The 23,930-nt window shown below is 37.9% G+C and overlaps 1 protein-coding gene across 16 annotated transcripts in view; it reads left to right on the forward strand.

The window, feature by feature from the left end:
- The window catches only part of ATP2B2 (ATPase plasma membrane Ca2+ transporting 2), a 434,838-nt gene that overhangs the window by 348,459 nt on the left and 62,449 nt on the right, over positions 1-23,930 (forward strand). For all 16 annotated transcript variants that reach the window (XR_013927793.1, XR_013927794.1, XM_080385382.1 and 13 more), the window contains 3 exons: positions 18-182; positions 2,423-2,637; positions 4,154-4,396. Coding sequence is in view for 14 of the 16 variants with exons in the window: in XM_080385382.1 (XP_080241508.1) it covers positions 18-182; positions 2,423-2,637; positions 4,154-4,396 (623 nt within the window). In the remaining 2 variants the exon portion in view is untranslated. The remainder of the gene's footprint in view (positions 1-17; positions 183-2,422; positions 2,638-4,153; positions 4,397-23,930) is intronic.

A 23,930-nucleotide genomic window follows, 5' to 3' on the forward strand; every position in this document is an offset into this window, starting at 1 on the left:
TGTTCTGCATTTATTAGCCAAGCAGCAGGATGGGGCTGCTGCCATGGAGATGCAGCCACTGAAGAGTGCAGAAGGGGGAGAAGGAGATGACAAAGACAAGAAGAAATCCAATATGCACAAGAAAGAAAAATCCGTTCTTCAGGGAAAGCTGACCAAGCTGGCAGTCCAGATAGGCAAAGCAGGTATGACTGGATAACTGACCACTTAAGCAGTGTGTTATACTAGCAACAAAGGGTCTTAAAGCAAATTATTCTTGAAAGAGGTAGGCATTTTTTACTATAGTATTTAGAAACAGGTCATTGTAATATCGTTCTAAGGATAGTGTGTGGTGCTGAAGATCTTCTATTCTTTTAAAACTTAGCTTTGACTGTCAAGAAACTGGAAGCTTTGGGCAACTTGAATTACATTGAATATTTGAATTACAATGAAATGTAGCTTTTCTCATAGTTATTATTCCCAAGTGCAGTAATTACATATTTAATTTCCTCTCCCCTTAGAACTTCTGAGTACACAGTTTCAGAGTCTCTGATATCATATCAAAATATCATTCACACAGTATTTCCCTCTTACGGATTCTGAAATCATTCTGTTCTCTCTTAATATCCATGTTCCTGCCTTCTACTCAAACATGACACATCTGTTGACTCTTGTATCCAGTACCATCTGGGCCCTACTGTTATAAGTAACACTTCTTCTCCAGCACGTAGGTAGAAAGTGAAAATCTTTCTAATGGCATAATGTTCATTAGGTTCATTTTTCTAGTGGTATTAGAGACCCTGATCTCTACCCAGATCCTTGGCTGAGGGCCTACAACAAATTCCTAACTTCACCTCTGTTCAATCTCATTTATACTTCTTCACCAGTCTTGATTTTCATCTCTGCTATTCCTTCTCATCCCTTTTTAAGTTCATTACACATAGTTGGTCACATAACCCCATGATGCCACCTCTGTCTCTTTGCCTGAGCAATGCATGACTCTGGACCTGTGGGTGTCATCTCTAATATCCAATTTCATGCTTTGCCCGGTTTCATATTCCTCAAGCTTCTCTGCTTTGTTGCTAGTTGTACAACAGTATGCATTTATATAAAACCACTTCATTTCTTATGATCATTAATTTCTTAGATTAAGTACCTTCCTACATTGCCTTCTGATTATTACTCTCTTGGGTATTTTGGCAGGCATGTGAATGTCACTTTTAAAGTAGTTGTATAGGGAAATCTAACCATAATGTGGCAATTAATACGAATTGAATTAATTAATCATTGCCTCATTTGGTTTTTGTTTGTCATTGGGCTATCTACAGGGATGTCTTGCATTGTCACGAGTATTTGCCTGTACGATATTTTAATGGATTTTCCTTTATCCTCTGGCATGTAGCGATCTCCCTGACTCATCTGCTTCCTGTCAACCTAGCATCCTTCAGCGTACCAATTTTTTTCAAACTTCAGTCAAGACATGAAACTCACAGCATTCTCCTGTATGATCTCATTACAGAGAAATTAATTTATTCTGAAATGCAGGCTTAACTGCTTCACAAAAACCTGCCACAGAGCAGCAGTTACAGCAAGGCAAAAGAGATGTTCTAATGGAGTTTTTATTTGTATACGCAAATCAAGGAGGAGAAGTGCTATTTTAGCAAAGTTTGTGTCATTGGGAGAGCATATTAAGACCTTGGGATCTTTTGTGAATTTTGTGAAATACTTGTTAATGTCTCTTGTGCTATCCTGCCAGTGTTGTACCCCTTTTGAGCCTCTCCTCATAAAAATACACACTGTTTGCATATGTCCCTTTGAAAAGGGAAACCTTGGCAACACCAGTATTTATCACATTTTTAAGAAAAACAGTTAAAAACTGTTATGTGGATGATTCTGCAGTATATTGCCTCATTGTATTCAGCAAAACACATCAGCAGGGCTTTTCTAAAATGTTTCATACAGCAACATAAACTACAGGAGACTTTCCAAGACTCTTAAGATAAGCTTATTTAAAAGAACGATGAGTGTTTGAATATGGATAGACTAGTAATTTGTAAAAGGTGGAGGTTGAAAGGACAAATAAACATTGTACCAGGCAAAGTAATGTACTAAATTGAAAAAACAGCTTAGGCAACAGCAGAACTCCTGTTGAACTAGACTGACTGAGGAGTTTTAAAGGCAGCAGTAAGATGGTGCTTAAAAATTAATGCAGTATGATTCAGCTGTTCTGTAGAATTCAGTGTTTCCTTATTCACTGGAATGTATGGCTGTGTATGTACTATAGTAGTGTTTTTTCAACATTGTAAAACTTACCATCATTGGTACTGGTGAAAAGTGTCATGTAGCATAAGAAAATAATTTCATATCAAATTGAAGTGTAGATTTCTAAATGCACATGATTTTAATTGTGTTTTGTTTTGTAGTAATTGATTATTTCTGTTTTCAGGTTTGGTGATGTCTGCAATCACTGTAATAATTTTGGTACTATATTTTGCCATTGACACATTTGTGGTCAACAAGAAACAGTGGGTGCCTGAGTGCACTCCTGTCTATGTTCAGTATTTTGTAAAATTCTTCATTATTGGTGTTACTGTACTTGTGGTTGCTGTTCCCGAGGGACTTCCACTTGCTGTCACTATTTCTCTGGCTTATTCTGTAAAGGTAAGAAGCATTAAAAATAATTATGGGAGAAAAATGCTGTTCAGTTGAGTTTACTAGTGAGTTAGTCTGCAGGCTTTATCAGGTGTGATGAAAATTGGCTTGTAAATGAATGGGCTCAAAATGTAATGAGAGTGAAATTTCTTTAAAGTGAAACTTTGCTTTATACTGAAAGTATTTTTGACAAAAATGCAGATACATATTATTTTAAAACTTGTATTTAAAACTACACACTGCAGGAATATTAAACGGTAGTTTGCAAGGTTACCAGGAATGCACTGAGCAGAATTTACTAAGAGTCCAGGCTTTCGATACACAATAACTTTGTCTTCAGATTTTCTTTGCAATAATACAAAGTTTTGACAAGGATTGGAAGTCTTCAAGAACACTTTTCAAAGAAATTGAAGTTTCACTGGAGATTTCGTGTACTTTTCTTACGTGCAGTTGCATTTCTTTGTAGCCAAGGTAAATGATTCTATGAGGAAATTAAAGAGGATTGAAATCTTGGACTTCTGATTCACTCCATCACCTATCTAGGAGTTTTCTCAGATTTTTTGGCAATTTGGTCAGATGGGCCTTATTTAAACATTCTGGGAATCTTAGATGAAGATTTTGTAATAGTTATTTTAATTTAGTATGTAAACAAATGAACATATGAACATTAGAATGGGATAGCTTGTTTTTTATGTAGACAAACATCATTACTATCAGGGAAAAAAAGCACATCTCAAGCCTGGTGTTTTGCTAAATAAAGACTGTAGCTGCTTTTAAAGGGTTTTCCCATTCTCCTTATGTCTTTCATCCAACACACGCAGTACGTACATGTGTATCTATATTTGCAGTATCAAACTGCAACACAGCTTTGTGTACAACTGGTGATATCGTGCTCCATGGCTATAAGATGTTGTCTGCCAGCAAGGGTCAGATAATTAGGCACAGAGTTTTTTAAATACTGAGAACATAACCAAGGGTAACATGTATTTCCAGGTTGACTGTGAAAAAGATGTACTGTGGAATGGAGTACTCTAAAATGGTAGATTTTGTGGGGGTGTAGGGTGGGGATTTGGTTCTTTTGTTGTTGTTTAGTGGGGGTTTTTTATTTGTTTGTAATTTTCTTTATTTCTTTCCCAAAATGTATAGTCCCTCTGCATGCAGCTAGATAACATCAAGGCAATGGAAATAGTATTTAAAAAAAGTCTAATATTTACTATAATGATACTGATTAAAAAAATTTGTTATCTTCAGTTTCTTTAGCTGTTCTAGCTGTTCTTTAAAATGTATATATACTGCAAAAATTAATGGAACTATGTTTGTTTCTCAAAGGCAAAATTAATGCAGGGATAGGCACTGATGGTTACCTATAACTAGAGCCTGGCTTATTGGCCCCGATAAAGTTCTACTTTAGTGTGCATTATGTTCTCACGAGCAAGACTAAATACATGCTTTTTTGCTTTTGGTAACCGACATTAGAAATCTGTCAAAGCAAATCCTGAAGGTTTTTTGTTTTGCTTTTTCTCAGAAAATGATGAAGGATAACAATCTGGTCCGCCACTTAGATGCATGTGAAACTATGGGTAACGCTACAGCCATCTGCTCTGACAAAACAGGGACACTGACAACCAACCGGATGACGGTCGTCCAAGCCTACGTTGGTGACGTCCACTACAAAGAGATCCCAGACCCCGATTCTATACCTGCCAAAACCCTTGATCTGCTGGTTAACGCAATTGCTATCAACAGTGCTTATACTACAAAAATTCTGGTAAGCAGGCTTTTGCTGTCAGTAAAATGAAACATAGCAGAAGCAGTAGTAACTTTTTTAAGCAATGTTAATTCCTTAACATGCTCTTGTTGATTATGAAGCTTTAAATACTCTTGAGATTCTCAAAATGAGAACAGGTACTGTAAAAAAATATATATTTTATGTTTTAAGGATAGGGACATCTATTTACAAGACCATGCTACATTTAAAAACTCCTGCTGTTGTTACATTGGGAGGGCCCAGATCTGGTGCAGGTAAATTTGCTAACAACTAGTTTTCTCTGAAATTTTGTATGTGTAAAGTTTTTTTTTTGTGTGTCTGAGAACTTCCAATTAATTCTCAAATAGGACAAATTGGATTAGTTAAGTCAGTGAGGTTAATGATCTTTATTCATTCTGGTTTCAAGTGAATTATATCCAGAAGTATTTTATTCAGTCTGTAAAGGAGGGCAAAATGGAAATAATCCTGTTTGCTTGTGGCATTAGATGCTTCAGTGCAGAGCTAATTAAGAGGCTGAAAACTTTTGCAATTCCAATAGATTTGTTCTTTGAAAGGTCAAGCTTAATCTTAATATTGCAGAACAAATACAGTTTTTTCAGCTTATGAATTTATATATTGTTCTTTTTATAGCTCTGTGCTGAGCTGCGTAATATAGTCTTGCAAGCACTTCATGTTTGTTTTAAAAGCAGTCTTAAAATACAATCACAGAGGACAGTTGGTGAAATACTACTGAGACCTGGACCATGTATTTCCATTAATTCTTGCTATGTAAATATCTGGATATTAGTAACAATTGACACTTGGAAGAAGAGCATTTAGAGAAACCTGATGCAGATACACAAAGTGTGTGGGTACCAAAGGTGTTTTTGAAGGGAATGCTCCTGAGAATTGTTTATCCAGGGTTAGCATCTGAACTCAAGCCACAGCTTGGCACCCGTCAGACAGTCGTCTGTGCTGTGATACACTCGCTCTTCTGCTCTCACACCAGCCTCTGGGGCAGCTTGAGGCTACATCAAGAGCTGACATGGAATCACGCAAACACTCCATCAGCTCTGAAAGATCCTGTTTGTTGCCACCTTTCACCTGAACTCAGCCAGCAGTGTAAGTGCACCTCTTCTGTTGCACTGCAGAGGCCAGTACCTTTACTCAGCTGAGGCTGGAGGCAGCCCTGTTGACTTAGAACTCAGCTCCGAGAAGCAGAGCTCCCTCAGCTGCGAGCATCCAGCTAGTGGCACTGCTTCCCAGCTGATTCCTGGATCTTGCTCTGTCCTTTTCCTATCATCTGTCCAGGTCAAAATCAACCAGCTTAGCTGAAATGAAAGACGAGCCTTCCATTCTCAGGTGTTTCGGGGTAAATGCTGCGTACTGGCTCAGTGTGGATAATTTATGGCAGTGGCTTTTTGGATTCTGATTTGCGCCTTTGTAAATAAGCCAGAATATTTTACTATTGGCTGGATAAATCGTGCTTCCACAAATAGGTATAACTTGGTTGTTGTGGAAAGGAACATACATCTTAGTTATTTTAATATTGTTACAGCTTATGTAAGGTCAGGTACTTCCTTCTGTAGAAAAAGAAATAGAATCAAACTCATCCTTAACACACAGGCTGGGATTAAGTGAAGGCAATAGACCCAAACTGGGATGAAGGATAATAGGTAGCTACATGAACTGGTGTTTGTATAACCGCTACAGTAGTAATGCTAGTCACCAGCATCAGTCCTAGCTGTCACTATGGGGCTTGAGAGAACGTTACCAATATTGGCAGAATTTTCCTCATTCCTAAAACACAGCAAGGCAGCCGGCAGGCAGGCTGGTGGTACTTAAGTCAGGTGTGACTGGCAGAGCAAGCCTCAGCGTCAGCTGTGCTTCATTTGTTTTATGTTGTGCTGCTCATTCTGAATGCTTGAGATCAAACACAGTAACAAAGTGTTTCTGCTCATTTTCTGTACCAATTTGTCCTCTCTGAATCTCGGAGTAGAATTAGGTTTCTGAGCAAGGCATGGGAATGCATCACACTTTCCAGAGTGATGCATCTGTAATATTAAGTTTAATGTTCTGTTTTTCTCCTTTGGTAATAGTTAAATTTGACGGAAAAAATTCTGGTCAGTAGCAGTTCTGAATTTTCACTTTGGTCTCAATTTTATTTTGAATTTATTTTTTATTTTTATTCTGGCTTGACTTCATTGCTTCTTGTTGAAATTACTTATGTGCGCCTATTAAAAAGAGTCAGTATTTCACCATTTCAGTTCTCCTTTAGCTTTGCACAGAAACTGATTCTCTGTTAAATTGATAAATGGGTGAAATCCCCTGGAAATCACGTTTGTGCTGAATCTGTATCAGGTGACTACTTGAACTTACCTGTGTAAAAATAATTGTGATGTTTTTCGCTATTGTAATAACATCATAAGATCAAGCCTTGCAGTATGGACCCCACGAGACTAACAACTCCATATCAGAAAAGTTAATTTCATTCATTATTAATAACAAGCTCAAGCTAAAGTTTAAGGTACAAGGTATTGTTCCGTAACCCCTTTTAAATCGTAAATAAATACAGTAAAAAATACATAAGGGAGTTGCTTCCAGGATTAAGTATACAGAATTACTCTTCTACCTGCTGATACTGAATGCATACTTGTACACTCATTCTTAGAGCATATTTAATCAAATTGGGAATATCAGCTCAAACCCAAAGGGCATATAAGCGTTATGTCGCTGAGATTGAATTTTGCATATTCTATTTTTGGTTATCTAGTTATGCGTATGCTGTAAATTGCGCTTTGTATGAACTTCTGTTCAGAGTGATCACATATGGGACCATAAAATTAGTCGAGATGCTCTTCTGAATGAGAAGTATTCCCTTTTGCATTGTCTTTTGATTAAGGGGCAATTGAATCATTGATAAAATATAAAAAGAAAATAATATTGCTGCTTGGGATAAAAGATTTTAATTTCCCTGAGAAATTAAACACAAATTATTCCAACTGAACAATAGCATCATTAAATATAGTTCTTTTTAGTGCTTTCCAAGGATTAAGTTACTGGCTGAGCTGATTTTGCATTCCATTAGCTTTGGAACAACTTTAATGCTGCTTTTATGCTGTTTGTGTGAAGCTGTTCTCCAGAAAACCTTTCTTTTCCAGCATCCATGTTTTAGATAGCTTTCCCACAAGGAAATCACAATTAGACTTCATACGTTTTTGCACGTGAGCTGTGATGAGGACAGTAAATCATCTCTGACGGATAACAAAAATGGCATTTCAGGAATACTTTGATTGCACTTGGAGCAGGAATGCGTTGATCTTGAATATCATGGAGCAATAATGAAATAGAGCCTCCAAATACCAGAACTAGTGGTTTGTACTCTTCCGTTGAGCTCTCGCTTGCATAAATTCAGTTTGAATTAGAAAAGTATTTCTTCTTCTAATTTCCTGAAGGCTGTCAGAGGGCATCGATGACATGCTTGCTGGATGGGTATAATGGGTTCTTATTAAGAAGAGATCCCAATTAGTATTTGGCTGAGTGATTTTCAGCACCAGTGGAAAAGGCCCAGCTGAACCCGTTATTTTTAGGATCTAACACAGGCATCTCATTTGGTGCTTGATCGGTGCCTAGGGAGCAAAAAAGCTCCTTATGCCTCTACTAGACGAATATCTGGATCTGCATCAGGAGGATTGTTTTCAGTGCTGATGATCTGGAGTATCATTTACTACGTTTGCACAGTATGTGGCACAATGTAGCAGCATCCTTTAGCTGAGGATCTCAAAGGAAAAAAAGGCAGATGTCGCAGAAAAGTGCAAAACATTCACTCCCTATCCCAACTGCTGCCAACTTAGGAAATGAAGTAAACATATGTCAGTCTATATGTTAGTAAATGTTAGTCAAGTAGTGAATGTGACCTTGTAAAACTTTTGGAACAAACAAGGCCTCTGTTGGATAAAACCAAAAGGGGAAAATGAAGCAGAAAAAAGAATGTAGACAATTTTATTGCAGCCAGAACAGAGAAAGCAATGTTTTCTGTTTATCATATGGCAGAACAACACCTGCATACGACACCATAACATCTAAGAAAATACTGAAGTTAGCAAGGTTGCTGCCAGTGCCCAAATTCCAGCCACATTCCTACCATAGTCCTCCGCGAGAGTCTTCACCATACGCTCAGGCAGCCTCTCCTCATAGGGCTGCAGGGGTGGCTTTGAGGGCCCCGGATAACCCCAGCAGGGAGGAACAGGGATTCCCCACGAGGTTTCTCAAAAGGAGTTTTTTCTGGGGGAGAGTTTTTTCTGGGTTGCTCTCCATGGGAGAATGCTGCTGAGGATGCAGGCTGGCTGCAGGGGTACGTGGCACGTAGCAGAGGATGGCGCTGCAACATGGATGCAGCCATTCAGATTTACTAGGAGAGAGAGGAAGGTCTTAATTCACCTTTTTGCTTTGTATAATTACTTTTTCCTGAATCTATAATGAGCAATCTTATTAAAATAAACGGAACAAAATTTCTAACTTCTTTATACTGAAAGCAATTCAAGAGATTTTGGCAATTCAATTGCTTTTTATTGTTAAGAATAAATATTTAGTGCTTTTGAGTGATTGTCTGATGTAGAATACTGGAGCGAATGCAACTTCCCACTTGCTGGAGAGGAGGGGTGGAGGGAGGCTGGCAGAGCAGGTAGGTAATTCATATATGAAAACCATTAGAAGAAATTACTTTTGTGGTAAAAGTAATGGAAAATGAGGTTTTAGCACAAGAGTTGCTTTGCAGGAACAAATGAAAACCTACTGTGGGTATTGAGAACATGGATGTAGTAGGCAGATGAAGGGTTCTTTTTATTTGTGAGGAATATATTTGCAAAAGAAGTACAGCTGTCTGGGTTGTTGGAAGACCTAATGCTCCTGTCAGAAATAGTCTTTGAAAAAGGTAAGCAAAGTACAAATACACTTCTCTCTCACTGATATATATATTTTTAAAACATAATTTTAAAGACTGGGATTCCTTTATCAAATACTTGAGTTAATAGAGTGTATTTTTTTTAATCGGATGAAAAAAATTGTCTCAAGAATAGTATATATCTATGCCCAAACATATTATCTAGCCAACAGAAATTTACTGTAATTTCCTTTTACATGTCATAATTTCATCAATTTCAATATAGTAAAGCCTTCTTCAGAACAACTTCAAAGTTGTTTTGGGGAATATGGATATTCAGAAGTTTTCTACTAAATCATTAAATACTTTAGTAAGAGTAGTTTATGTATTTTTCCACCTGTTTCCCCACATTAATGTATAAAGCTATCAGTGATGTCATCTCTTTACAACAGCAGTTGCTTGCAGCTCTGTAATTGCTGTCTGACAGATCACAGACCTTTTACCTGTCTGAGTATAGGTGTATTTATGTGTCTGTGTATTTGTATGAAGTCTGGTTCTCAAAACAGAATGGAAGAATGAGATCCTAACTGTTTAGGAAAGACTGTTTATTTCATTTTTACACAAAGCTCAGAACTCAATAGATCAGTTTATACCAAGAATATTATCAACAGAAAATAATCAGAATTTATATTTCCTGAGGACCCAGCAAAGGAGTCTGTACTTTATTGTAGCCGTGTGCCAAGGGCAGTCGTGCTAGGTGCTGTTGGATGTCACTAGAATCCTCTCCTTTATTCAAAGAGAACCATGAGAAAATAGCTTTTGTCCTCCAAACTAGGTTTTTAGTTATTTTTTTGGTTGAAATTGGAAAGATATTTTTACTCTCAGGTACAGTCTTCCTAAACCCTATTATTAAGCTCTTTTGTTTCTAACATTAGAACACAGGTAAAATTGCCATTTGTTTTTACTGTACATGAAGGTTCAGGTTATCTCTTATTTTATCCAGAGAAGCTCACCTGTTGCCGCTAAGAATGTTCTAAGTAAAAAAACCCCACAACCCCCGACAAAAAACATACAAAAATGAGGGCACATACAGGGACAGAAGGGGTGAGAGAAATTAATAAGGATAGATTGAGGAAAGCTTTAGTTTATGACAACATGAACTGACAACCCCAGTAAACAGCCTGGCCTAAGCTCCGTTCTGTCCTGTCTGTAGCTCCCTACCACTGGCACGAGGCCGGGGACAGACCGGGCAGCTCCAGGGTCTGACGAGGCCTGTGCCGGCACCCGGCGGCCAAGTGGCCAGGCCAGGCTGACCTGCCTACGTGACAGCAGGTCGGCTCTGGGGGGGCAGAGGCAGGGAAGGAGGAGGGAGAACTCCAGAAGTGGGAGTGTGGCAGTGAGGGCACGTTGAGGGGAAAGAAGGTAAAACTGGGGCATAAGGAGGAGAGGCGGTTGTAACGCGGGGGCAGCAGCCGAGGTGCAGTCGCCCCTCAGAGCCTGCTGCCCTTCGCAGCGGCGCGGCTCTCCTCGTTCTACTGCTTCGCCTGTTCTCCATGTACAGCCGCAAGCTCTGTCCGCGGGGAGGTTTGTGCCAGTGATGTTGGTACAGAAGGGCTGGAGTAGATTTTTGTGACAATCTGAGCAGAGACCATCCTTTGTAAAAAAATTTTGTTTTACCTCTGCTTGCTTTCCTTGGGCAATGCTCAAAAATAAATTCTACCTTTCAGTAATGTGTCAAGATTTCAGTCATTTGTGTTTTAAGATTGAGAGTGATGGGGAGGAGGAGGAGTAGTGGTATTTGACAGCCATTTTATGTAAGGGTAGATCTGTGGAAGGTTTTATCCTTACATAATAATACTGAAATCAGCAAACAGTGGCAAGCATCTGGGATGAATTTCTGCCACTTAGCCCAGGTCATGACAGTGGACTGGCTTGTTGGCAGTGTCATCAAGCTTTGGGTGAGGGAGGCCAGGGGAAGGAGCAACAGGCTTGGATCATCTTCCTGCACTGTCACTGTGGAATACATACGAAACGGCAAAATCCTCTGCTTCTAGTGTGCTTAAAGCCATCCAGAAAATGTCACAGAGGAATGTACTGAGAGGAGAACCCTCAGCTGGCAGAGTGATGAACTGCTGTAGGAATTCAGATACTAATTTTTTCACTGTCTGGAAAAGAATAAGTGGATTTGTATGAACTCGTGAAGCAGTGCTGCAGGTTTTACAGTTTGTGCTCTGCCATCTTAGGAGCACAGTAAGTTACTAAACATACGATAAAGGTAGAAACACCGAGGCAAAACTACTTTGCAGAAAATCAATGCGTGATTTTCAGGGTGAGGCCTTCCGGCTTGGCAGGGCTGGGTTTAGGTCCGTAAGGCTGTCTTATGGGTCAAGTAACTGGAGGACAGAACTGTAATCCTTTTATTGGCTGCTTTCAGCACATTAGTGTCATAATGGAAGTTTGTGCAAAGTGTATATGCTCTTCTTTTTGAAGTGCTTAAGTGATGGCATGAAAATATTGTCTGGAGCATTTCTGAATCTCCAGCTAACTGGTGCATTTCAGCCATCTAAAATTTAAAAAATAAGTTCATTTGATTGCAATTTGATCAAATTGATTTCTAAAAATCTGTATATTTTGTAGAGCTTTTACTTCATAGTCAAAATTATTACCATTACAGGTAAATTTATGTCTATAATCTCATTTTCCGTATTTTGTTCCCAGTCTTATGCAACTGTATAATGTAGATATACATTAAAGATGGGAAACAGGCAACGCAGGCCAAAGTATCTTTCTATGTATAAGCAAGACAATCATTAAAAAAATCTCCCACAATATTTTCTTTAAAAATTTTTCATAAAGTCCTTGGTAAGCATTTTCTCAGAATAAACCAGTCAGGAAAAACCCCAACCTATAGTTGCATATAGTGTGCATATTATTTGCTGTGTAAATAATAATTATTAGAGATAATAGATCATGTAGTTAATTGTCTCTGCTCCTAGGAGTGTTAATTAGAAGAGAGTAATGATCTTCACACATCACTTGCCATTGAAGTTTTATATAATAAGAGGTACAAATATAGCTTTTCTCTCTAAATTAGCTACTGAGTTAATAATTGAAATAACTGTGTTTAGAAAAGACTACTTGAATGTGTAAAGCATCGGACATGGTGTTATCCCAGTCACGCGCTTTCTGCCATCAGGGTGCAGGGGCTTTGTCTTGCTTTCACAAAGGATTTTTTTTTTAATAAAGTCTCCTTTTTTTCAGAGTTGTAAGTGAGGGGTAAAATGGAATTTGCTGGCCAGAAAGCTTCTTGGCACTTGGACGTGGGATGGATTTACCTAAGCAAGGACGGATTAGGGAGCAGTGATGAGAGCAGGGTCGACCTGTAAATCTGCTATTGACATTGTTAAATTCTCTGGAAGACTGCGTATTTTGTTTTATTTTATATTACATTATTAGTAGCCTGGTTGTCAGAGGCAAGGCAGGTTTCCCTGCAATGTGGCAGGAGTGTTGTAGGTAGAGATGATGAGAGAAATATGCTCAGACCTAGTTCTTTCACAGAAGTTCTAATTATACAGTAAACTAATTGTAAATGCACTTGGCAACAGGAGGTCTGCAGCTTTTGACAGCTCGCTTCCTTAGCTCCTGGTCTCCTTTTCTGTCAAAGAAGGGGGTGACCGTCCTGCCTCAGCAACACATGAACATAAGAAGACGGATAAATAAAACAATGCTGCGCCGTAGAATGTAGCATGCCAAGTTAGTCCCATAGTAGATAAAAGTTTATGGTCAAGTTAATTTATGTTTCTTTATTTTCTTTCTTCATGTGACAGAAAACAAGGTAATAAAAACCGCCTTCATAGTGGCCACCTTTGCCTTCACAGATTAGTAATTGCAGGTTCCACTTGTTCGTGTTGGAATAAATAATCACTGCGAGATTACAAACAGGACTGACAGTCACTTGAAGCTTTTTGTTACTGTATCGTTTACCACATTAGCTTTTCTTTTTTCCCCTCTGCTTGCTTGTATGAAAATGAATAAATTACATTTTTAACTTGCTATGATGCAGCAAATATTTTTCTTATTACCTTGCATAGGATTTTCTTTTATGTTATTTATCTTTCATGTTCTTATTTTCCACTCCTCTTGTACTGGCATAAGATAATTCACTTTTAGGAATAACTGCCAGATAGTTCCAAATATGCTTGTTGATGAATGCAGGCTTTAAATTCATGATTTCCTGCAAGGTATTCCAAAGTGTTTTCATCTAGATATTGCTTATTGTTGTCTGATCCTTTTTAGGACCTTTTAATTATTATTATTTATAAAATATGTTGGCACAATGACTGATTTTAATACATCCTTCTTTCACACCTATGATACCCTGCCGAAATAAAGTCATCATGCTTTAACTGATTGATATGCTGGTTAGAATTTAGTGTTAGCACCTTGTAGGGGATATTGTCAGGCAGCATGTTTTCCTGATGGGAGCTTTTGTTTTTACCTGAGTGGATCTAAACCACTTACTTCAGGTACACAAGTTTTAATGTAGTTTTCTTTGTGCTCTCGATCATCAGGAACAGGAAGATAATTTCAAATGTGGTAAGGGAGCCAATAATACCAGTTTTACGGAAAATGGTGGTGGTTGTAAAATCAAAGATACACTAACAGGCTTATTAGAAAATAATCTGGTGGGTGGATCCCCTCCTAATGAACTACTACATTAATTTTCTTTCAGATATATGTTCTATGAATATATAATATATACTGTGTAGTTTTCAGTAAGTTTTCTTTTTACTTTCAGAACTCCATTGCGGTTTATTCCTCTGGGGAAAAAAACCCACCAAGCTCAAAAAAAGTCAGCTGGTACAATGCCTGAAATAGAACACATCAGCAATGAAGTATATGACAGAAAAGGTCTTGCTAATTTCAGAGCAATAAATGTGCAGCAGTTACTTTGCAGACTTGAAAAAGACTTTAAATCAACTTGGCATTGCTGTTCTTTATGAATGAAATAGCACTTAGTAGGATTTATTATATTTCTGTTAATGTAAGCAAAATACTTTTTTTTCTTTTCTTTTGACTCACAGCTAGTCCTACAAAGTTGGTATTAAATAGACAGTAAGTAAAAAGCTATGCTTCAGATTCTAGTTCTGATTGCTTCTGCAGGTAGACACCACTACTAATCTTTCTTCCAGTTTTCGCTTCTTGCATGTGAAGCTCTTGGCTTCTCTGGATTCAAATCAATCATATTTCCGTGTTATTTACAAGTGAGTGTGGGAAAGTGTCCAAAACTGATGGCCTTTCTGCTTTTAGAGATGGTGCCAGCTAAGCTGGAAAGATCTCTAGAATGGATGGGGTGCTGAAGAACTTTAACCACAGATTCTGAGCAAACTGCAAGGGGCACTGACTTCTCAAAGGCATATGACTGATGGATCTGATTTCTCAGGGGCATATGACTTTGATGGACAGAAGGCATCCCTTAGATAAAATCCTTTTCCCAGCTGCAGCCTAGCAGAGGAAATGGAAAGTTTTCAAAGGAGAGGTTGCTAGAGTAGTCAGAACTATACTGTTCCGTAGCATCGCTGAGGAAGTGACAGACCTGTTTTGGCAGACACCATGGCAGACATGGAAAAATTAAGCTTCTTAGAAGGAAGTTTTAAAAATTTAGGACAACTTTAATAAGTACTACTACAAACCTGTCTCACTCCTGTATGTGCAGACACACAGAGCAAAAGTGTATGGCTGGGTACTGGCCAGTCCTTTATGGAGACACTGGGGCATCTCATCCATCTGAAATCATGAATGAGTGTTGGGCAGTAGGTGTGGTGCATTGTTCATAATACTGGATGAAAGTATTGAGACTACTAAAAAGTTCCTAAAAAGGCCTTTGTTATTTTTCTGTGGTTTCCACTTATTCAGGTGAGCAGAGAATTGTTACCTTACGCTTCCCTTCACTCCAAAGGAGACGGGTTGACAGTGCTAGATGCTGGTTTGCTGGGGCCTGTGTATTTGGAAGACGTAAGACAAGTTTCTCTGGGAGAATTTTCCCATAAAGAAGGACAGGATGTGCAGCCATTCCTCCATCTTTCCTGTCCCATCTCCTGAATGAATAATCAGTAAAAATTGGCTGCAGTCTCAGTCTGCTATTCTGCCCAGAAAAGGCATCATTCTGTGTATCCTGATAAGGAGAGGGTCTGGCCAGAGGCCTGAATTTATAATGCATCTCAAACATTAGCCCACCAATCACGCAAAAAAATCCCTCTGAGAAAACATTAGTTAAGCATTGCTATAACATATTATATACACTTGAACTCATGCATTTGCCTCCCCAAAACCCAACCCCTAACCAACCAAAAGCAATTTAAAAATACTTTCAGCTGATACGTGCTGGTATAGATTTAAAGAGAAGTGCATTTTGTGTGATAAGTGCAATAGCTACTGTTAGTGGTTTTAGACTCATTTAGAAATGGATGCTTGAAGGACCCTTTTCCTTACTCTGGAAATGAGTACTATTAACAGAGAAGATCTATAATTATGATGGGCTATAATCAGTAGCTTCAGTCAAGTGAAAAAAACTTCCTTTTACGTTTCATGTGGCTAGATTTGCTTTGCACTTACTAAATTTAGCTCCTTAAACTGTACAAATTCTTTTTAATTGTGCTGCAACCAGAAAGGCAGTGAGTATTAAGATTAATTTTTGCTCTAGTTTGGCCTTTCTAGAAATTTAGTTTTCCTATCTGAGATATATTTAGTATAAAAGCAGAAAATCTAAAGTATTGGTAAGTTTTGTGGAAATGAAGAGTCTATGCACAGATCAACTACCTATACTATTGCTTTTGTTGAAATTCAGGCTTTTGGTGTGCATACATAAAGGCCATGCATTTTCTGTTATTTAATTTAGTGATTAAATTAATGTACAATATGAATGTTACCACAGTATGTATTTTTCAGGTAGTAGCACTGGGGTTTTCTTGTGGGTTTGCGTTTCTTTTTTCAATTGCTTAGCCCAAAATGATGATTTTTTCTACAGCGTACTACAAGATTTCCAGTTCTAATTAGCAGAAAAAATAGAGAAGGTAATGCAAATTAAAATGAGAGTTGGTGTATTTAGGTTATATATATGTGTGTGTGTGCGGAATACCGTCTATATTATCTGCGTTTAGATAATAAATGATGTGTGTTTCAGAACTTTGTGGCTGAAATTAGTAGAAAACATGGATGAGGTGCATTCAGACTACTAGCGGAGGTGTTTGTTTAAAATGTGATAATATCTGATTAAAAGAGTGAACTAGTTAGTTAAAAGCGAGGAAGATTATGTAACTGGAATTTTGATGATGACATGTTCAGGAACATTGAATACGGTTTTCATAGGCAACCTTGGTGGGAGAAGGTCTTGAGTGTACAATTGCTAGTTAGATCACTGCTACACAAACTAAAGAAAACGTATCTCTGTTTACTCAGATCTAAAAGATGAGGTTTCAGCCCTAAAACAGATGTACTAATGCATTTAAAGTTGGCAAAAACCATGTAAATCCCTAGTAGTGCTTCTAATTTGGAAATACACTTTTTAAACTGCAGACATTGCCTTGAAATTGAGTTTTCACTACCTGATCAGCTCAACATTATAGTTTGTCTCCTGTCTCTGGTTTCTCTGCAGAACTCGTGAAGCCAGTCTAAAATCAGCATGCAGTAAAACCTCAGTTTAATAGACCTAAAACAAGGTAGCAGATGTTGGGGTTGTCATTATGGAGGTACCAATTACAATTCTGCAATTAAGTGCAATTTCTCTTTTGCACTGATAGAAAAATGTTCAGCTTATTCATCGTTCATGAAAATATAGCAAGCTTTTGCCAAATATATGGAACAAATTATCAGAAATGTATAAAATCTATTTATCTGTTCTTAATTTTAATCAACTTGGCTTAGAAATGGCACATTTGTCACTGTCAGCTGTGTTCTAACCATTTCGGTGATAAGGGAGAAACATCTTCTTGTTTACTTTATAGTGAGCTTGAACCGAAACCTTGTACTTATACTATGTTTAAAGTAAATTGGTTGTTAATTAAAGTAAGTTAATAACAATTACTGTGTCTAATTATTTTGATTATATAGGTTACTTATCAACAGATCTTGTTGCTTTTAAACAAAGCTGAAATGGCAGTCGTATAAATCTAACAATTGCCAGTTCCTTGCGCATGTGGCTGTAAGAAAGCACTAGAGTGGAGTTTTTTAGTGTCCAGATTTGGAAATAGGATACATTTGAGAGCAAATTGTCATTAAATCATACATTTTAAAGGAACATATGAATGGTTTTGATCAATAACAATAGGAAAGTCCCTACATACAGACAAATAACAACTTATAGTATAATAAATATACCAAGACTCTTCTAGGGAAAATATGGAGAAAAATCTGTACCTGAAAAATTCAGTTCAATGTCATCTGGAAACACTAAGGCTGGAATATCCTAATCATAACTATGATTAATCAGTATTGTCATAACATGGCAGACTTAATTCTTTGCACTGTCATGTGGTGTATTAATGTACCTCTGTTTAAATTCAGCCATTAATTGTTGTCTTTTGGTATTGAGAGATTTTTTTAAAATTATTTTTATTTTAAAATTAAAAGACATCAAACCTACTATTTTACCTATTTTAATCTTGAAATGTAGACTATTTATGACAAAAGGGAAAAGTTCAAATTAGAGAACCAAGATTAGGAAATGAAAAGAAATAACACGTGTGGCATGTCTTTTGATTGTGGAGTCATTTATGAGCTATAATTTATAGGTCAATGTTTGTTCCTTAGAATAAGTATTGTTCAGTTATGTGACAGGACTTTACAGAAAGGTATTATTAATTTAAAAAGTCATCAGTTAATATTTTCATAATTTGAGATCAGAAATCCTTGATCTTGGCCCAATTGAATTGATTACATAGATAAATGTAGCTAAATTTAACTTCATTAACTAACTCAAATATTGCTTTTACTATAGCTATCCCACTTTTTCTTTGGTTGGAAGCTGAAATAAATAGCAACTTCTGTTCTAATTAGTTCTAACAATTTACGTTAGGAGTAATATTCTCATATGAATAGCGGAAATTGCTCATATGTGTCAATATTTTGCAGGTCTGGAAATTTATGTGCAGACAGTATAAATGTTTTGTTTGTATTTTTATCTCGCATCCTCTGTTCTGGAGAGGGAGTTGAACTGTGAAGTAGGGACTAGAAAAGCCGATGGTGAGGTAGGTTGGAACCTGGCTGAATTGCTGGTCTCGGGGGGTTTGTGATACAAAGCCCACCTGGAAGCTCATCACTAGAGTGTATCCCAATGACCAGTAAGGGGGGGCAGTACTGCTTCATGTCATTAGTGATCTGGATAACGGGGCTGAGTGCCTGACGTGCAAGTTGGAAGTTGCAAAAACTGGGGCTGTTCAGCCTGGAGAAGAGAAGGCTCGGAGGCGCCGTATCAGCGTGTATGAACACCTGGTGGGAGGATAAAGAAGATGGAGCCAGATGCTTCTCAGTGGTGCCCAGTGAAGTCAATGAGAGCAAACTGAAACACAGGGAATCCCGCTCAGAGATGAAAAAACAACGTTTTACTACGAGGGTGGTCAAACATGGGCATAGGTTGCCTAGAGAGGTTGTGGGCTCTCTCTCCCTGCAGGTATTTGAACCCCAGCTTGGCGCAGCCCTGAGCGACCTGCTGCAGTGGAGGCACTGGGCTTCGGTGGTCTCCCAAAAGAGGGAGGCTGGTGCCTCCCAGCCTCAACTATTCTGTAATTCTGTAAAAAAATATATACAGGACTGACAGATCCATCTTTTAACTAGTGAGAAGAAGAAACAATTTTCATGTTTGTGGCAGTATTTTTTTGCCTTATCCTGGTTTTATTCAAATGAATCCAAGGCAAATTTGATCTTCAAACTAAAAGGGTAATTTAATTATTTGTTATTAAGATTAAGGGCAAAGTATTGCCTCTCTTTGAGTGTAAAAATAGGTAACAGTCAATGAGAGAGGGAGTAGAGACCGTCACACCAGCCTTTCAGTCTGTTCTTCATGCATGATTTCATCTTCTTTCATAATCACTCTTGGGGGAATTTATGGATAGTATCATTTTTTACTTGTTCCTGTTATGTGAGCTGAAACAAGTATGAGTCCATATTCACTGAGCCACATCACTGCTGCTCTCTTAACTTTGCCGTGTTGATAGGAAATGTCACACTGATTCATTACATAATTACAGTTGGCCCCTTTTTGTGTGATTGTCGCCGTGCTATTATTTGAGGCAACAAGAGATGTTGAAATACGCCATTTTTATATAATGTTTTATTTGACTAAGCTTGTATCCATCTCAAGGACTAGCAATGAGAATTATACAGCACCAAGGCATTGCATTAATTAGATATTGTTGCATTATTTTCAGGTCTGTCTTCATATAATAGAAAAAATATTAAATAATTATCCTCCTAAAGATTAGGTAATTGTTCTGCATCAGAGGTAATCTGATGCAGGAAGTCTGGACTTGAACATCCTCCAGCTGTTGTGGTAGGTCTAATTCTGCCAGCTGAACTTAAATGGGTGCAATCTACTGTACCTGTGCTATAAACTATTTATATCCATTAACTAATACCGTCATTCTGGCTGCTGTACGTATGTGTTGTTGTTTACACCCTACACAGTGAGGAGTCAAAAATTCCCATTACCAATTTCCTAGGAATTTTTGGCAGGTCTGATAGTGAAGTGGTTGTTAAATACCCAGATGGGGCCCTGAGCTGGGGGGCAGTACCGAACGCTGTTGCCCCTCGCCCGAGGAGCCTGCTTTGCCGCAGCTGGAGGGTGCAGCACGTGTCTGATGAGTGACAGGGAAGTCTTTTAAACTGCTTCCCTCTTGCTACATATTTCTTGCTGAGACAGCGTAACAGAGCTCAGCAGGATGGCTCGGTCAGCCTCCCTCTGTGAGGGAGATGAAGGTTATCTTATGGCATTAACGATTTGAACTGCCAGCAAATTGGGGTCCTGACTTAGGCTTGACATGCGATATAAATGTACGTTGAGATGACAATTTTACTGTAGCAGAGAGTTCTAAATGACATGAGGCTGCTGGCTGCGTTCAGCGTGTAGTAATTAAGGGGCTGTCCGGTGGCAGGTGCGGTGCGAAGGCAGCCTCACCACTCACTGGTGTAAAGTACCAACCTGGAAATGTACAACTCTGTTATTGAACAATGTTGGTGTTTACGTTTCTGATTTGAGTCTTCAGATTTTATATCTCCCGTGAGTGCTGAAATGTTTCACATGCTTTCATTGTAGGCTGTCTAGATGTGGAATGTGTGTCAGGCTGGTGAACAAATCAGTGCCGGTCAGTCAGGATTTGGAATAAATTTCCCTGATTTTGATAAGATTATGATGGTGGCTGCTCGTGCCTAGCATGAATAGTGAGAACGTGAGGTGGCTTATTTGGTGCACGTGTTCCCAAGAAATGGAGCTGCTATGGGTATTAGGCTTTTGTGGATAATGGGAAGCAAAAGGAATTAGCTGGTGTATCCCCTTTTCCAGTCTTTTCAGAACAGATATATGGGGCGCACATCAATCCTGGGTAGCACTGGTGAAATTTCAGATATTTATTTATTTATGTGATCCATTTATTATTATTTCCCTCTCCACATTCTCCTTCGTTTTGGTCCTGTTTTATGCTAGGGAATACTGCTGATGTGCTTGACTACCGATATACATCTGCGTAAATCCATTTTTTTCTCTCTTAATCCTGTCCCTCCCACTGATTTTGAATTCAAACACCCCATGTCCTCCTGTCTGCGATGGAGATGTTGAAGTGTCTAAATCATTAAAGAAAAAGGGATAGACTTTTGGTAATAGAGGGGGATTTACTAAAAGCACTTTCCTTTCTCCCATCACCTTCTGTTTGATTCTTCTCGTCCTATTCTTTTTCCTACAAAACAAGCTGTTCATAAGCCCTGAGTTCAAAATCCATGCCACCATTAGAGGCAACCGTCATCTGCTTTCCCTCGAGTCTCCTCTCTGTCAGAAACTCTTCAAAATCAAATTTCTTGTTAAAGCCTGTAACTTTTTTTATTTGAGATGAGCTGTAGTAGCATTCCTCAAAGTGTATTACATGGCACCCTGCAATATTTTTCTGATGTCTGCGCCGCACAGTGTAACCGTGTGAAGCACAAATCCTAGTATATTTAGAAAATATCAGCCAGTCTTAGTTACCAGAGCATGTACAGCATCTATTAAAGAGTTCCCAAACACTTTTTGTTGTCTGGTTTAGAGCCAAATTCCAAACGTATGTACCATCTGGCTTTGAAATGATGAATGTATAATGATTGGGCCCCAAAAATGGTGCAAAAATAATGGAGCAAATGGATCAAAGTCAGGAATTTAGAAGATCATAGCTATATGGGATGCAAGACCTCTGGTTCTTTGGAAATGAAATGCTTTGCTTGAGCTTGAAATGAAGTAAAGGAAGAGATCTCTATTAGTTTATTGTATACACATTTTTTAGTCCTCTGAATGTAAAAAGGAGATAAATTTTACTTTCTGGTGGACAGGCACAGTATAAGTGAATGCGGACATTTGTGTTAGTCTACTCAGCAGCATGCACAAGAATAAGAAAAAACATCAAACCTTTAAACTTTTACACTTTGGGCTTTAAATGCAGTGAGGGATCAGAGCAGTATGCCAGTTCAACACAGCCTGTTTCTTCTGGTGCCGAAATGATTATGCAACCAGCTTCGAGTTGTTAACTGTTCTTTTTCAATCCCTTATGCTGACCCCAATTCAAACTGACTTTTGATTTTAATTTAACTGACTTTCAACAGCATTGTACCTTGCAGTGATGATTCCCAGTTGTAAAACAGCATGCATATTACCAGAAAGCATGTTGTCTTCTCTGCTGTGTATAAAACAGAGGCAACTTATTAATCATTAACTTGAAAAAACTCCTTAAAATTCCAAACATTCTGAGGACATACTGTGATCTTCCTCATCACTCAAGTCAATAATGTTATTCTAGATGTGTCCTCAGAGGTAGAAAAGATCAGAATCTGCAGGAGATGTGAAGACTAATTTTTATTCCTAAGTAAAGACCTTATGAAAATAAGTTTATAACATTTTAACAGTGTAGCTCTGATTTCAGGTATCTGTAGGGACATTTATCTTTAGGATGCTGTTTCAGTTTTCTTTGTTTGAATCTACAAAAAGATTTTTCAAGACTTCTGATGAGATGTTTGGAGTTTGGCTAACTGGTGTTACCCCAGCCATGCCTGTGATTAATATGCCAGCTGAGATACCGTTGGAAGTGTAATGTGGGCAGAAGTTCCGTGAAACCAAAGGCAAGTTCCACAGTGGTGTTTGGGTCATTAGTCAGATAAGGTTATTAAGTAAACTTTCTAAACAATAATGTAGGTGTAAAAAAAAGAATTCTATAAGAGAACCTTTGCTTATAAACCCCAGCCTGTCTCCAGATGAGCTTTAACGAAGTTTCTGTTGTGTTCTTATGGAGGGGTGTGCATTCCTGTGTTGTTAGGTGCAGGGGATACAGCTAGAGAACAACAAATACTCTTAGAACAAATAGTAAACAACAAAAGAGAAGATAAACCCAATTTGTTTCTGGTGTTTGACATCCAGAGTTTAGATCATAGCTGAGGTGAAGGATCTGTGGAAATGGTCATACTATGAGAGACAGAAAAAACAGTGCTGCTGTTCAACTTCTGTAGTGCATGGGACCCCACAGGCACCTTCAGTTTGAACTAGAGCAGCTGATGTCTAGTCTTACTGCTCTCTTATTGTCAACACATCTTTTGAAACCTTTTCCTGTTCAGTAATTGAAAACTATTTAGTCAAGCAAAGTTTTAGATTCTTAATCCTTGGCTAAAAAGATCTTTCATTTTAAAGTTTTTCTCCAAGGTAAACAGTGATTTCTAAATCTGTCTTGATTTAACTTGAAGTCAGTTGAATAAACCTGTATCTCCGAAAGGCTGGTACATTTGATTATAGATGTAGTGTGTTTTAATCTCACTGTAGATATCTTCCATTAAACCATTGATTCAAATTATGTAACGAGGGATTATCTCTGAATTTGATAGTTCCAGTTTTTAGTAGTTCTCCTTTATACGGTATTCAGAATTAAGAAATATAAATATCACACAGTTCAAACAGCATTCATCCTTCTTGATTATTTTAAATTTTTACATATATAATGTTCAAATATACAGAGAAAATTCCTGCAGGTCCTAGTTCTTTTTCCCTTTTTTTGAGTAATTGAAGTACAGCGTGGAATTTTTTTGCAATTTAATTTTAAAAATATCTTTTCCTCTCTCTGTTTGCCTGTTGTGAGTGGAGTGGAAATGGAACATTTGATATGGATATAGTAATGTAGCAAATGCCATTTTTATTGTAATAAAATTGGTATATTTACAATCATAATTATTCTAAAGGAGTAGTTCAACTGTAAAATACTGGAGAATAACACAAAAAAAATTAGGACTTCAGATAATACATAAAAACCTAACATTAACTTTGGAAAGACTACCTGGATCCTCTTGCCAGGTCCTGTCTTTTCTCATCAAAAGGGAGAATGAGAAAAATGAGCTTTAGTAAGTGTTATGGTAAAAATGGAAGCATTATATTCCTAATGTAAAGTTACAAGTTGAAGC

This window comes from Falco punctatus (assembly GCF_963210335.1).
Source record: "Falco punctatus genome assembly, chromosome: 4".
Taxonomy (NCBI): domain Eukaryota; kingdom Metazoa; phylum Chordata; class Aves; order Falconiformes; family Falconidae; genus Falco; species Falco punctatus.